Below are 13,000 nucleotides of genomic sequence, written 5' to 3' on the forward strand. Positions count from 1 at the left end.
GCCTGGCTAATTTTATTTTTAGTAGAGATGGGGTTTCTCCATGTTGGTTAGGCTGGTCTCGAACTCCTGACCTCAGGTGATCTGCCCGCCTCAGCCTCCCAAAGTGTGGGATACAGGCGTCTGCAACTGCATCCAGCCTAGTGTTTAGTATCTTTATTTTCTTACTTAATATACTATGGACGTGTTTTCCTATCTTCTTCATCTTTAACAGTCAGAAAATATTGCATTGACTTTATCATAATTTGTTTAGACAATCCCATAGTGATGAACATTTAGACTGTTTTTAGTCCTCTGCTGTTAATGCTATAGTGTACATCCCAGAATATTCATCTTTGCAAATTTCTCTAATTTCCTTGTAATAACATTTTTAGTGTAAAATTGGTGGGTCAGAGATGATTCATATTTAAAACGGTTTAATATTGCCAAAATATCCTCTAGAAAAAGTGCCAACTGATCATTCTATGTACATTCCTGCCAAACAAGGGCATTATCAAACTTTTAAGTCTTTGCTAAGAAAGTGGGCAAAAATACTATTGTGGCTCTAATTTGCTTTTATTTGATTATTGGTAAAGTTGAACATTTTTACATGCATTCTTTGGCTATTTTAATGCTCCTTTTGTGAAATGTCTATTCCTATTCTTTGCCCATTTTCTATTGGTTCATCTTTTACTTTTTGATTTAATAAGAACTCTTTGTATTCTGAGAGTGTTTACTCTCATTGTACATGGGATAATTTCCACACCAGTCTTAAGTTTTAAAGACACAGGTCAAGTTATTCAGATCAAGAAGCTGCAAGTAATAAAGGTATGCGTACCCCCACGCCCCTGGTGGCAGCACTTGCTAATTGCAGGTAAAGAATCTACTGCAATAAACAGCCTAAAACACAAAGTTCCCAAATTAGACTGCAAAATGAAAATCGTCCAGGGAATTTAGAAAATCTTAAAACACAAAACAATTAATGTCTGAGATGAGACCCAGGCATTAACTGAAAAACACTGTTCTTGAGGATTGACTTTTATAACTATCACCTACAAAGTGGTGATAAAAATCAGTTCTCACCTGAGTGGCCCACAGAGTGAAAATGTAAATACGACTTTTCTCTGGGGTACACAATTTTTTAATTTAAAAAAATTTTAAAAATAAAATGTAAATAACTTTCCGGATCACAAAAGTACCTTTCAGTGTCCTGCAGTTATATGGAGTCCTGAAGTAAGAATACCTTAAATAGTATCTCACTGATGTAAGTGTTAATGTGCTGCCTACACTAAAGAGAAGAGTCAGCCGGGCGCGGTGGCTCAAGCCTGTAATCCCAGCACTTTGGGAGGCCTAGACGGGCGGATCACGAGGTCAGGAGATCGAGACCATCCTGGCTAACACAGTGAAACCCCGTCTCTACTAAAAAAATACAAAAAACTAGCCAGGCGAGGTGGTGGGCGCCTGTAGTCCCAGCTACTCCGGAGGCTGAGGCAGGAGAATGGCGTAAACCCGGGAGGCGGAGCTTGCAGTGAGCTGAGATCTGGCCACTGCACTCCAGCCTGGGCGGCAGAGCGAGACTCTGTCTCACAAAAAAAAAAAAAAAAAAAAAGAGAGAAGAGTCACTGGAGAGAAGGACAATTAAACAACGAGGAGCCCTGCAGCCAAGTGCAGAGTGGTAAACACATATGGAGCATCTCATCAAAGGCTGGGTTTCTCCACTGGAGATGCTTCTGGGTATACAGTTGAGCCAAAGTGAAATTTGTACACATCTCCCCTCAAACAGGGAACGATTAACTTTGAGTAGCAACAAAAATACCTTATCTCGGCCCCAGAACCTTGACTGAGGCTCTGAGTACTGAAGGATGTCAAAGGCAGTCTCTTTGATGATAACTGGATTCAAAATCCTGAAATGTTTTGGCTGCAGTGGGATTTTTTCTGCCACCTGCTTCCAAAAGAAGAGTCGCACCCAAAACGGCTAAGGAAAGCAAGCAAGCAGTCGTTAGTCATCCTTCCAGGGGAGGGGAGAAAGCATTCCCACTCATCAGGCCAAGGCCATGGGTGTGACCCCACGTGGCCCTGGGCACTGCCTTCTGCAGCAATCTAGTTCTGTAGATTGCCAAAGCGATGCAAATCCACCACTTCAACTCAAAAAAGTAACTCTAAAATAGCCACTTCACACAGGCGGCACTGGACAAAGACAGGAATTGCAGAACCAGCTTGTATTTGTTTGAGGTAGACATTCCTCAATGGCGCTAAAGCTATCATTTTGTCCAGGGAAGCCCAAGCGAATAGGTCGAATTTAAGGCTATTAAGTGCTGTGACTGCCCTCACCTTGCATCCTCTCCCACTTACTCTATTTCCTAGTCCCATGAAGTCTTTGGCAACTGACTGAAGTCGTTTCATATATGCTTCATCTTCCAGCTAGAACTTCTGCCCAATAGAAAATCCAGAAGACCATGATGACTGGTACAGAATGAGCTTTGGAAATACAAATTCATCATCACATGGAGTTTATGTGAAAAGTCTAATATGTCCCGTGAGTTTCACAGACAGCTAGTTTGTGCATACGTCTATAAATGTGCACACACTCCTCGACAGTTGACCTCTGAAATGTATTTGAATATAATGGGTGGGACTATAAAGTAATGTGATCAATAGAGACAAAAGGAATACGAGCAAGTGAGGGCCATCTCCTCCACAGCTGCCCTTCTGGAATGCCATGAATTTATTCCAACAAGGGAACCACCGACCAAAGCATTTTTGGAGAAGCTCTTCAGGAGTATTCCTTATCGATTTTATATTCTTTTGAATATCCTCAAAAAGGCTTACATCCATCTAAGTAAATCTAATTTCTGGAACTAGCCAAAAGCTATGCAAGTTCATGTCTGGAGAACAAGGTGGGTGAACAATCTCAGTAATAGCAATTTTGGTCACAATGTGGATATTCCCATTAAGCAATGATCATCATTTTCATGTGACTCTTAATTAGGTTCTAAAAGCAATTTGCAGCAAATTTGCTGAGGGGTGGCTGGGCACGGTGGCTCACGCCTGTAATCCCAGCACTTTTGGAGGCCGAGGCGGGTGGATCTCTTGAGGTCAGGAGTTCGAGACCAGCCTGGCCAACATGGTGAAACCCCATCTCTATTAAAAACACAAAAATTAACCGCGCATGGTGGCAGGCACCTGTAATCCCAATTACTCAGGAGGCTGAGGCAGGAGAATCGCTTGAACCTGGGATGTGGAGGCTGCAGTGAGCCGAGACTGCACCACTGCACTCCAGCCCTCAAGTCTGGGCAACAGAGAGAGGCTCCATCCCTGCAACGCCTCCCCCCACCCCGCCCCCAAAAAAAGAATTGCTGAGGGGTTTCTACAAAGAGAGTGATCATCATTTGAAAGACAACACAAAAGTATGCATTCCACTGTGTGTGTTTAAAAATAAAAGGCTATAAATACAACTAAGATTCCACTTTTTACTAAGGCAGATTTAATAGAAGTATTAGTGCTTACCAGGGTTTCATGTTTTACCATTGCTTGAAGCCAGTTGAAATCAACACTCTTAAATAAAACAGCAACAAACAAGTCATTGGAATAATATTCAAGGTCAGACAGTGGTGCGCCTTCTGGATAAGTCATCCTTATAGTAGTTTTATTTCCAACATGTTCTGAATATCCCTCAACTGGTGCACTGTTTAACCTATTTAAATAAAAAAGACAAAGACACACTGACAAAGCAGGCCATCAACCATCTCTGCACACCAGGCAGTATCCATGTCATGTCCTCCATGTCTTCTTATGACTAAGAATCAGTGCATGGTTTGCAGCCTCATCTCCCCTCCCAGCTCTGTCTTTCTAGGATTTCGAGGAATGCAGCCTTTAGTCCTTGACTGAACATTTGTATCTAATCCCTGAATGTCAAGCAATTTCATCTAGCTCTAATATTTTTACTCAATCTAAGTGTATTACATTTGGGACTTTCTCTGGGTGCCAGTAAAATATCCTCGGAAATTTCCCACTGTGCTCAGATATTAGCTCTTGCCAGAATTTCAAAAAAGGAATCAGAAGGGAAAATCTAGTCCACCATGCCTGGTGACTTTTTGTAGAGACAAGTTGTCTCTATGTTGCCCAGGCTGGTCTTGAACTCCTGAGCTCAAGCGATCCTCTTGCCTTGGCCTCCCAAAGTGCTGGGATTGCAGGCAAGAGCCACTGCGCCTAGCCAGAAAACAATTTTTAAACAGTGAAACCAAAAAAGAATCTAGGATGACTGCCTATTGGCTATGATGGCGAGTTTGAACTTCTCTGTGTGCCTTCCATGTCCCAGCCAGCACTGCCTTCCAGGACTCACTAGCCCCAAGCCCCTTATCCAGAAGCCAGGCCCCTCATTGACTCAAGTCTCTTTCTGTGTCCTCTTCTTGCCCCTGCCTGGCAGTTGTGGTCCTTTGCTGTTTTACTTGAATCTACCCACCTTCCAAACCTCCCTTCTCTGACAAGGTTCTGCTACTTACTGCAGCCGGCAGCATGCTCCTCCAACTTAGGGTCAGTATGACCATCCAACCATTTTGTGTTTTTGTTTCAACTTCTCAAACAGTAAGTCCCTTGTGAGCAGGGACTATGAACAGCCTCCTGCATCCCTCACTTTTCCTGGAGCCGCACTGACCAAGAGCAGTGCACTGAGTTCTAGAGAAGAAAGGTTGGTTTTAAAAGCAATGTACCCCAGTCTGGGCAATTTGGAGAAATCCCATCTCTACTAAAAATATAAAAAATTAGCCACATGTGGTGTGTGCCTGGGGTCCCAGCTACTGGGGAGGCTGCGGTGGGAGGATCTCCTGAGCCTGGGAAGTTGAGGCTGCAGTGAGCCGAGATCACACCACTGCACTCCAGCCTGGATGACAGGAGTGAGACCCTGCCTCAAAAAATAAAATAAAATAAACAATAAAAATAAGTAAACAAAAAAAAAAGCAATGTACCTTATCACAACATCAAACTGGTTCAGGGTGTGGCCCAGTTCTAATCCGTGCAGTATTCCTCCACTTCCAACAACCACACAGCGCCGACAGGTCTTGGCTTTCAAGTGTTCAGGGAGGTCATGCTCCGGCAAGAGTTCCAAGAGGGTCTGGACTTTACCGGAGAACTTCCGGAACCCAAAAGGAGGATCGTACTTGGACTCAGCTTCACTATCTTTGGGGGCCTTCTGCACAAAAGGGAGTAAGTCCACGCTATACCTGTGCTCAAATAACATCGCCATTGATGTCTTGGCAAACTTGGGACGACATTCCTTCTGCAAGACGTGCTGAGCATATTTCTGAGCTCTCTGGAATGAAATCACACCAATCTGGGTTTTAAAAACTCTCCTGCGTTAAAAATATACTCTTCTAGATGACAATTTGTCCTATGATGTCTGATGTAGCTCCCGTGTTGATTACTGTCTTTTAACACAGAATATTTGCTTTTTAGAGTTAAGTTAGGCTCAGAAACTTGAAGAAACAACCTGGGAGAATCACATGACAAGGAGATAAACACAGCAGGCTATTCATTTCATTCACAGGCAAAGCAAGAAGGACTCCCTCCTCCCACTCCCTGCCTAACATTGTTCAAATACATTTGGGGTAAAAATGTACTTTGGGGTGTTTAAGACTTCATGTTTCATAAAATTCTGATACAAGCTATAACCTGGTTAAATACTGAGGACATTATGCTATGTGAAGCCAGTCACAAAGAGACAAATACTGTCTGACCTGCCTCATATGAGGTATCTAAAGTAGTCAAATTCATAAAAACAGGAAAGAATGGTGGTTACCAGGGTTGAAGAGAGGGAGAAAAGGGAGTTGTTCAATGAGTACAGGTTTCGGTCTTGCAAGATGAAAACATTCTAGAAATTTGTTTCACAAGAGTGTAAATATACTTAACGCTGCCAAATGGTACATTTAGAAATAATTATGATGGTAAATTTTATGTTTTTTTTAAGCCACGATTAAAAAAAAATTTCATATATCAGGTTCTCATCTAGCAGGATGACGAACAGGCTTATTTATCAGTTGAGGCACAGAACCTCACAGTCTAGAATGCAAATTACCTGAAATAGAATCAGGGAACAATGTCCCCTTGACATAGAAATTGCATTGGTTTCAAAGCATTTTCCCAGCCTGCATTTCCATATGCATTTTAATGTTTTGCCTCAGCCAGGAGCTGCCACTAAATGCCAAGTTCATTAGCCCAGTTGAATGTACCAAACCTCAGAGGAAAGGCGGGCACGGCGGCTCACACCTATAATCTCAGCACTTTGGGAGGCCAAGGTGAGAGGATTGCTTGAGCCCACAAGTTCGAGTCTAGCCTGGGCAACATAGTGAGACCCCACCTCTACACAAAATTAAAAACAAAAATAGGCCAGGTGTGGTGGTATGCACCTGTGGCCCCAGCTACATGGGAGGCTGAGGTATGAGTATGGAGTGATCCTCGACCTGGAAGGTTGAGGCTACAGTGAGCTGTGATCATACCACTGCACTCCAGCCTGGGTGACAGAGGGAGACCCTGTCTCTAAAACAAAAACAAAAACATGACCATCCTGGCTAACACAGTGAAACCCCGTCTCCATAAAAATACAAAAAAAATTAGTCGGGCACGTGGTGGCGGGTGCCTGTAGTCCCAGCTACTCGGGAGGCTGAGGCAGAATGGCATGAACCCGGGAGGCAGAGCTTGCAGTGAGCTGAGATTGCACCACTGCACTCCAGCCTGGGCAATAGGGTGAGACTCCCGTCTCAAAAAACAAACAAAAACAACAAAACAAAACAAAAACCAAAACACAACCTTGGGGGAAAATGGTATGCGTGTCCATTTACCCCAGTCTTCCTCTTGGCTCAGTTGGACAAATGCTGCCTCAGAACCCCGTCAGGTAGTTCTTCCTAATCTTTGTGCTTTTTTGTCCTTGTCTCCATATTTAGCAGCCTTGGCTCTGCATTACCCCTCCTATTCACTACCTTCTCGCAGGCAGAAGAATGTGTGTGTGTGTGTGTGTGTGTCTGTGTGTAATCCTATGTTTACTGGGATATTTATTATTAGGAATTTAACATATCTTTTCAATTTTGTCAGTGTCATTATGAGGATTATTACTGGGGTATAGGTTTAAATGTTCGCCCCAACTGTGTTTTTCCTCAAGGTCTTGTTATTTTTATTTTCTGATTTTTGCTTAATACATTTTTTTAGGAATGCATCTATCCTATTATAGCAGAAACAATATATTATAGCTTTGATAAGTTGTTAGCATCTGTGAAGAGAACACTGCCTACATCCCAAGGATCTGACCTCACTTCTGAAAAAGGAACTGATATTCTTGGAGCCTCAGAAACGCTGCTGCAGACACCATGCATAGCCACTGCCTCAGTTCACCCTCATGACACTACGGCACCTTGCAAGATGATCATTAGTATCTTCACTTTGTAAGAGGTCTGAGCTAGCACAGCAAACCTGGCTCCTAAAACAATAGCCTCTACCTATAGAAATCAGCACACAAACACCACCTTTGAGAACAAACATTTAAATACGAATCGGCATCTTCATGAGGAATCAGCGGGAAAAGCAAGCAAGAAATGTGCCATGACCCTGAGCCCCCAGTGGAGGGGCTCACCCCGGCCAGGCCTGCCCAGCAGGTGATGCTCTGGGTGCTTAATGCCAAGCTGGTGGAGGCACGACACACAGAGCAGCCACCCACACTGCACATTCATCTCTAAACCCATCTCTAGGCCCGAAGGTCATGAATGGCAATTTTTAGAGACCTAGAGGCCTAACTCTCCACTAGAGAATCATATCCCAAGTGTCTGGTTTTACAAATCTCCTAGGACAGAAAGGAACATCTGAGAAGTGGCAAGAGGGACCCGGAGAAGCTCACTGATGGCCACAGGACTAGAAAGAGGTGCGTGAGCGAGCTGGATGCTCGCCAGGCAGCCAGGTCTCCTCTTCAGAAGCTTCACCTGGAAAGGAATGAAATTTCACTCCATTTCCATTCTCACCAAGAGGTCAATTTCAGGCTTCAAACTTAATTTTCTTGTCTTTTCTTTTTTTTTTTTTTTTTGAGACAGGCTCATTCTGTTGTCCAGGCTGGAGTACAGTGGTGCAATATCAGCTCACCGCAACCTCTGTCTCCTGGTTTCAAGCGATTCTCCTGCCTCAGCCTCCTGAGTAGCTGGGATTACAGGCACGCGCCACGCCTGGCTACTTTTTGTATTTTCAGTAGAGACAGGGTTTCACCATGTTGGTCAGGCTGTCTCGAACTCCTGACCTAGTGATCCACCTGTCTCCACCTTCCAAAGTGCTGGGATTACAGGCGTGAGCTACCGCGCCCGGCCCAAACTTAATTTTCTAAACTGTGGGCAGGGCACACGTCTCAGTAGTCACCTTCCTGACTGTGACCCCTCCTGCGCCTAACTCATGGCAGATGCAGTAAGTAAATCCTGAGTGAGTGTTCTACATGCCCCGGCAACGTCTAAAGCCACAGCAATTCCTTGTCCTCTTTTGTTTCAACTTGTTTAACAAATCTCCACTGACTGCCTGGAGACAGGGCTTTTTCTGTGGAGAGCTCACATGGAACTCCATCTCACAGCCTCTCAGAACACGAGGATCACATGGGCCACGTCTTCCACTCTGGGATGGTTTCTGTTCTTGCTTCAATGGCGCACAACCAGATACTGTGTTGGGGGCTTCCTCAGAGCTTGTCCCACATCTTAAAATAGAGTTGAACCGGCATCTGTCTCAGCTGCTCTCCTCCCTCTCCACTGCTTGCCTGTGGCTCACAGCTCAGAAGAAAATGCCTCAAGGGGAATGCCCCACCTTCAGGAGCTGCAATGAAGAGAGGAAGCAGTGTGACTAGGCCATGAGGACTCCAGAGCTCCCAGGAAGGCCTCGGAGGCGTCAGCTGGGGCCCGGATGGCATTCATCCAGATGAGGCTCACTGGGAAGCCGGGAGCTGGTGACTCGTAAAATATAAGAACTCCCGTTGGTCTCAAATCCAGGGACAAAAATAAAGGTTTCAGTTTTTAACATCTTCCAGGCTGAGTTTGCAGGCTGCCCATGATGAAGACAAAGTACACATCTGGTAGTGCCAACTGTTAATGCTGTGGCAGCGTGCCATAAAAACATCATGCGAAATTCACAGAAGGGCATTAAAAACAAAGTAATTTTCCTCAGCAAAATCCCCACTTTCATTTCCACTCTGAAGTTTTAAGGACAACCCTTCTCAAATATACGAGTAAGTGGCGTAATTCTTAGTAAAAGGCAATGTTCTATTGCACTTATTATTTTTTTTTAAAAATCCGGAACAGGGCAGAACATTCAGATCGAAAGAAAACTCCTGTCTAGCGTTAATGAGATGTGGGAAGGAGCTCAATTCTGTCACAGACTGCGTGATCTGGGGGCATCAGTGACCTTGTGGAACTTTCATTTCCCACACCTGGAAATGCTGGCGCTGGTCACTTCCTCGCAGGGTGCTCTGATGCCCAAAGCATTTTGCCCAGTACGTGGCATGTGTGGAGACTTGTATGATATCACACAAGGACAGTAACTGAGGGTCAAGTTATTGCCATATTTTACTCACATTTAAGTTATAACTTTTACCCAGTTAAAAGCAGAGAAAAATTTAAATAACCAAGTCACAGAAAGAACACTACAGTATAAACTCAACCAGTCGGTGGCAGCCTGGGGTGGGGGCTGACTGCAAAGGGGCTCCAGGGAACTCCCTTGGGCCATGGGAATGTGCTAAAAAGGGATTGTGGTGACAGAGGCGTGGCTGCATAAGTTTTTAATACTCATCAAATAATGGGCTTCAAAGGAGTAAATCTTACATAGATTTCATCCCATCAACTGTTAGAAAAAAAATAATCAGGAGATCTGGAGGCTAGACTCAGTTCTAGATTGATTTAACTAGCAGCGTCGTCTTTGTTAAAGCTTTTCTCCCTAGGTCAAGTCTTCAGTTTTCTTACCTCTAAGACATCCCAGGAAGACCTGGAGAGGGGGAAGCAGCACTAAGGAGAGAAAAGACTCGGTTTGGAGGTGCTGGTGCCTGGGCTAACTGAACGCCTCAGCAGGGAGGACCCTGCTTCCTTTAAAGGCACGGTGTAGAGAAGACGACGAAGAAGAGGCTGAGTCCATTTGGCCATAATTAACTGCATGCAATGCCATCCGCAGGGAGATTAGGTCTTTAGCTCTCAGAGAGGAGAGAGGGCCAAGCTCAAAATGCTGCTACTACACAGCCCAAACCGAAACTGACATCAACGTTCCCTCGTCTCTCTTCAAACATCTTTTAAGTGCAATTTCACATCTGAACCACACTTTCAAAGTGTGCAGGCATCCCTTCAGAGCCCACTGGTAGTCTTTTTAACAACTGGCACACTGAGGGACATATTTAAATAGAAAATACAAAACCCACAACTGTCACAGCCACACCTCCTCTGCTGCAGTCATGCAGGCGGGGACCAGTGTCACCAGACAGTGCTCACGTTGAGCAGGGCTGGCAGGGTCCCACTCACAGAGTTGCTGAGTGGAACCAACAGAGCTAACAGGGTCCCACCCTTATGGCTCTGAGACCTTCTTCTGCCAATATACATCCACAATAATTCAAATTTGTCCATGTGCTCTTGTGGTAAGGATCAAATCCCACTGACTGCCTGGAGACGGGATTTTCTTTGTAGAGCACTCACACTCGAACTCCATCTCACAGTTACTCAGAACACAAGGACCACACAGGCCATGTCCTCCACTCTACTCATGCTTCAATGACGCACAACCAGATATCAAATTAAGGAGCTGCTTCGTGCTTAGTGTACCATTCAAGGCCTTCCGCTATCTGGCCCTGTCTCATTTTCAGTCCCATATCCTGTGATCCCTCCTCCTCAAATCCTTAGTGATAGGCAACTCTTGCCATTCCCCTCATGTGCAAAGCCTTCTGAGGCCTGCACTTCTGCACAAACCACCTCTTCTGCATGGAAGGAAGCAGGACATCTTGTCAGGACTGTTTTGAAAAGTGGAGCATTTAACAAGGTCAAATGTTAAAAACCTACTTTAAAAAAGTCTCTAGTAACACAATAAGACATCTTAATTCCACCATAATTATAGCAGGCTTTCACTTTCTATTTTACTAATTTCAAACTCACAGAGTTTTACAAACATGTTTGATTTACAAAACTGCCCCCCATTCCTTCCTCTTTCCCTGTGAAAAATTACAGGGGACTTTCTCCTTTACTTATTTCTGTATTACTTGAATTTTCAGTGTTTTTTAAATAATTGAAAAAAGTAACCTTTTAGAAATCACTCAGCACTGGGGTGACATGGTAGATGGACACTGTGGGCTGCTGCTCAGTTTTGCTTAGGTGGCTTTGGCCTTCTCCAGGCAGGTGTGGGACTGCAGAGGCCAACTCCCCTATCAGAAGTCCTCCCATCCCCCTCGTCAGTGATTGGTCAGGAGTCCTCACTGAGGCCCATCAAGGCAGGGCATTGGCATCTATGAGGGCTGCTATCAGTCCAGCCATGAGTTTAGGTCTAAACATTGGCCCAGTAGCCTAATGAAAGGACTTAACATTCCATGGTTCAGGGAGAAGGGGCAGGGAGCTGGTGCTGGGATTTTCCCTGTCTACCAGTGGATGTTTAGGGTTGAGGAGAACTATCAGTCTTGTTCCTCACATTAAACCTAAGGTGCATTACTGAATGCACTCAAAGAATTACATGTTATAACTAGATTTTCTGTACAATCTAGAGTTCACAGATAATAGAAGATTGCACTGTGATTCAAGTACTACCTCCCCTTCCCCCTGAAGCTGAATATAAATAAGTGCATATTAAGTCACGTAAAATATTAAGCACACAACCCCTGTCTCCCAAGACCTGGCCTGGAAAACAAGTGGGAAGATGAACAGCTGAAATCCTACAATGATAAACATCAGGATTAAGGCATGAGGGGGCTCTCTCATACACAGAGAGGGATGATCAGGGATAGCCTCTTAGAAGGGGTAACCCCTGACCTGAGATTTGACTTAAAATATGAATAACAGAAGGGGGAAAGGCAGGGAAAGGCTCTAGGCAGCAAAGAAAGAAAGATTGCAGCAAATAGAGGAAAGTTCTTTTTAACAAATGGTGCTGGGACAACTGGAGAACCACATGCAAAAGGATGACCCTGGACCCTGACCTCACACTGATATCGTTTGGATCTGTGTCCCCGCCCAAATCTCATCTTGTAGCTCCCATAGTTCCCATGTGTTGTGGGAGGGACCCAGTGGCAGATGACTGAAGCACAGGGGCGGGTCTTCCCTGTGCAGTTCTTGTGAGAGAGAATGGGTCTCACGAGATCTGATGGTTTTAAAAACGAGAGTTTCCCTGCACAGCTTCTCTCTTTTGCCTGCTGCGATTCATGTAAGACATGACTTGCTCCTCCTTGCCTTCCGCCATGATTGTGAGGCTTCCCCTGCCACATGGAGTTGTAACTACAATTAAACCTCTTTCTTTTGTAAATTCCCCAGTCTCGGGTATGTCTTTATCAGTAGCAAAAATGGACTAATATGCCACATACGAAAATTAATGCAAAATGAATCAAAGACCTAAATGTAAGAGGTAGTACATTATAAACACACTAGAAGAAAACTTAGAACTAAGCAATGGTTTCTTAGATATGACACCAAAAGCATAAATGACCAAAGGAAAAATAGGTAAATTGGGTTTCATTAGAATTCAAGACTTTTGTGCTAAAAATGATACCATCAAGAAAGTGAAAAGACAGCTTAGAGAGTGGAGAAAATACTTGCAAATCACATACCAGATATACAGGACTGGTATCCAGAACACAGAAAGAACTCTTACAATTCAAGAATAAAAAGTCAAATAACCAATTTAAAAATGGGCAAAGGATCTGAATGGGCATTCCTCCAAAGAAGACACACACACATATGGTCAATGACAGCACATGGAAAAGATGCTCAGCATCATTAGCTATCGGGGAAGGGCAAATCAAAACCACAATGAGATATCACTTAACATCTATCAGGATGACAGC

General features: G+C 44.2%; 1 protein-coding gene across 7 annotated transcripts in view; it reads right to left on the reverse strand.

Annotated features, from left to right (window-relative positions):
- ST3GAL5 (ST3 beta-galactoside alpha-2,3-sialyltransferase 5) overlaps nucleotides 1–13,000 on the reverse strand; it is a 52,703-nt gene that overhangs the window by 3,638 nt on the left and 36,065 nt on the right. For 4 of the 7 annotated variants that reach the window (XM_023224906.3, XM_023224907.3, XM_023224910.2 and 1 more), the window contains 3 exons: nucleotides 4,941–5,284; nucleotides 3,484–3,670; nucleotides 1,793–1,951 (listed from right to left, as the gene is read on the reverse strand). In XM_023224906.3, coding sequence (XP_023080674.1) covers nucleotides 1,793–1,951; nucleotides 3,484–3,670; nucleotides 4,941–5,284 — 690 coding nt within the window. Of the gene's footprint in view, nucleotides 1–1,792; nucleotides 1,952–3,483; nucleotides 3,671–4,478; nucleotides 4,651–4,940; nucleotides 5,285–9,941; nucleotides 12,588–13,000 lie in introns of those variants that run through there. The other 3 variants (XM_023224913.1, XM_023224912.2, XM_023224909.2) reach the window with 3 other exon arrangements.

This window comes from Piliocolobus tephrosceles, chromosome 15 (genome assembly GCF_002776525.5).
Source record: "Piliocolobus tephrosceles isolate RC106 chromosome 15, ASM277652v3, whole genome shotgun sequence".
NCBI classification, from domain to species: domain Eukaryota; kingdom Metazoa; phylum Chordata; class Mammalia; order Primates; family Cercopithecidae; genus Piliocolobus; species Piliocolobus tephrosceles.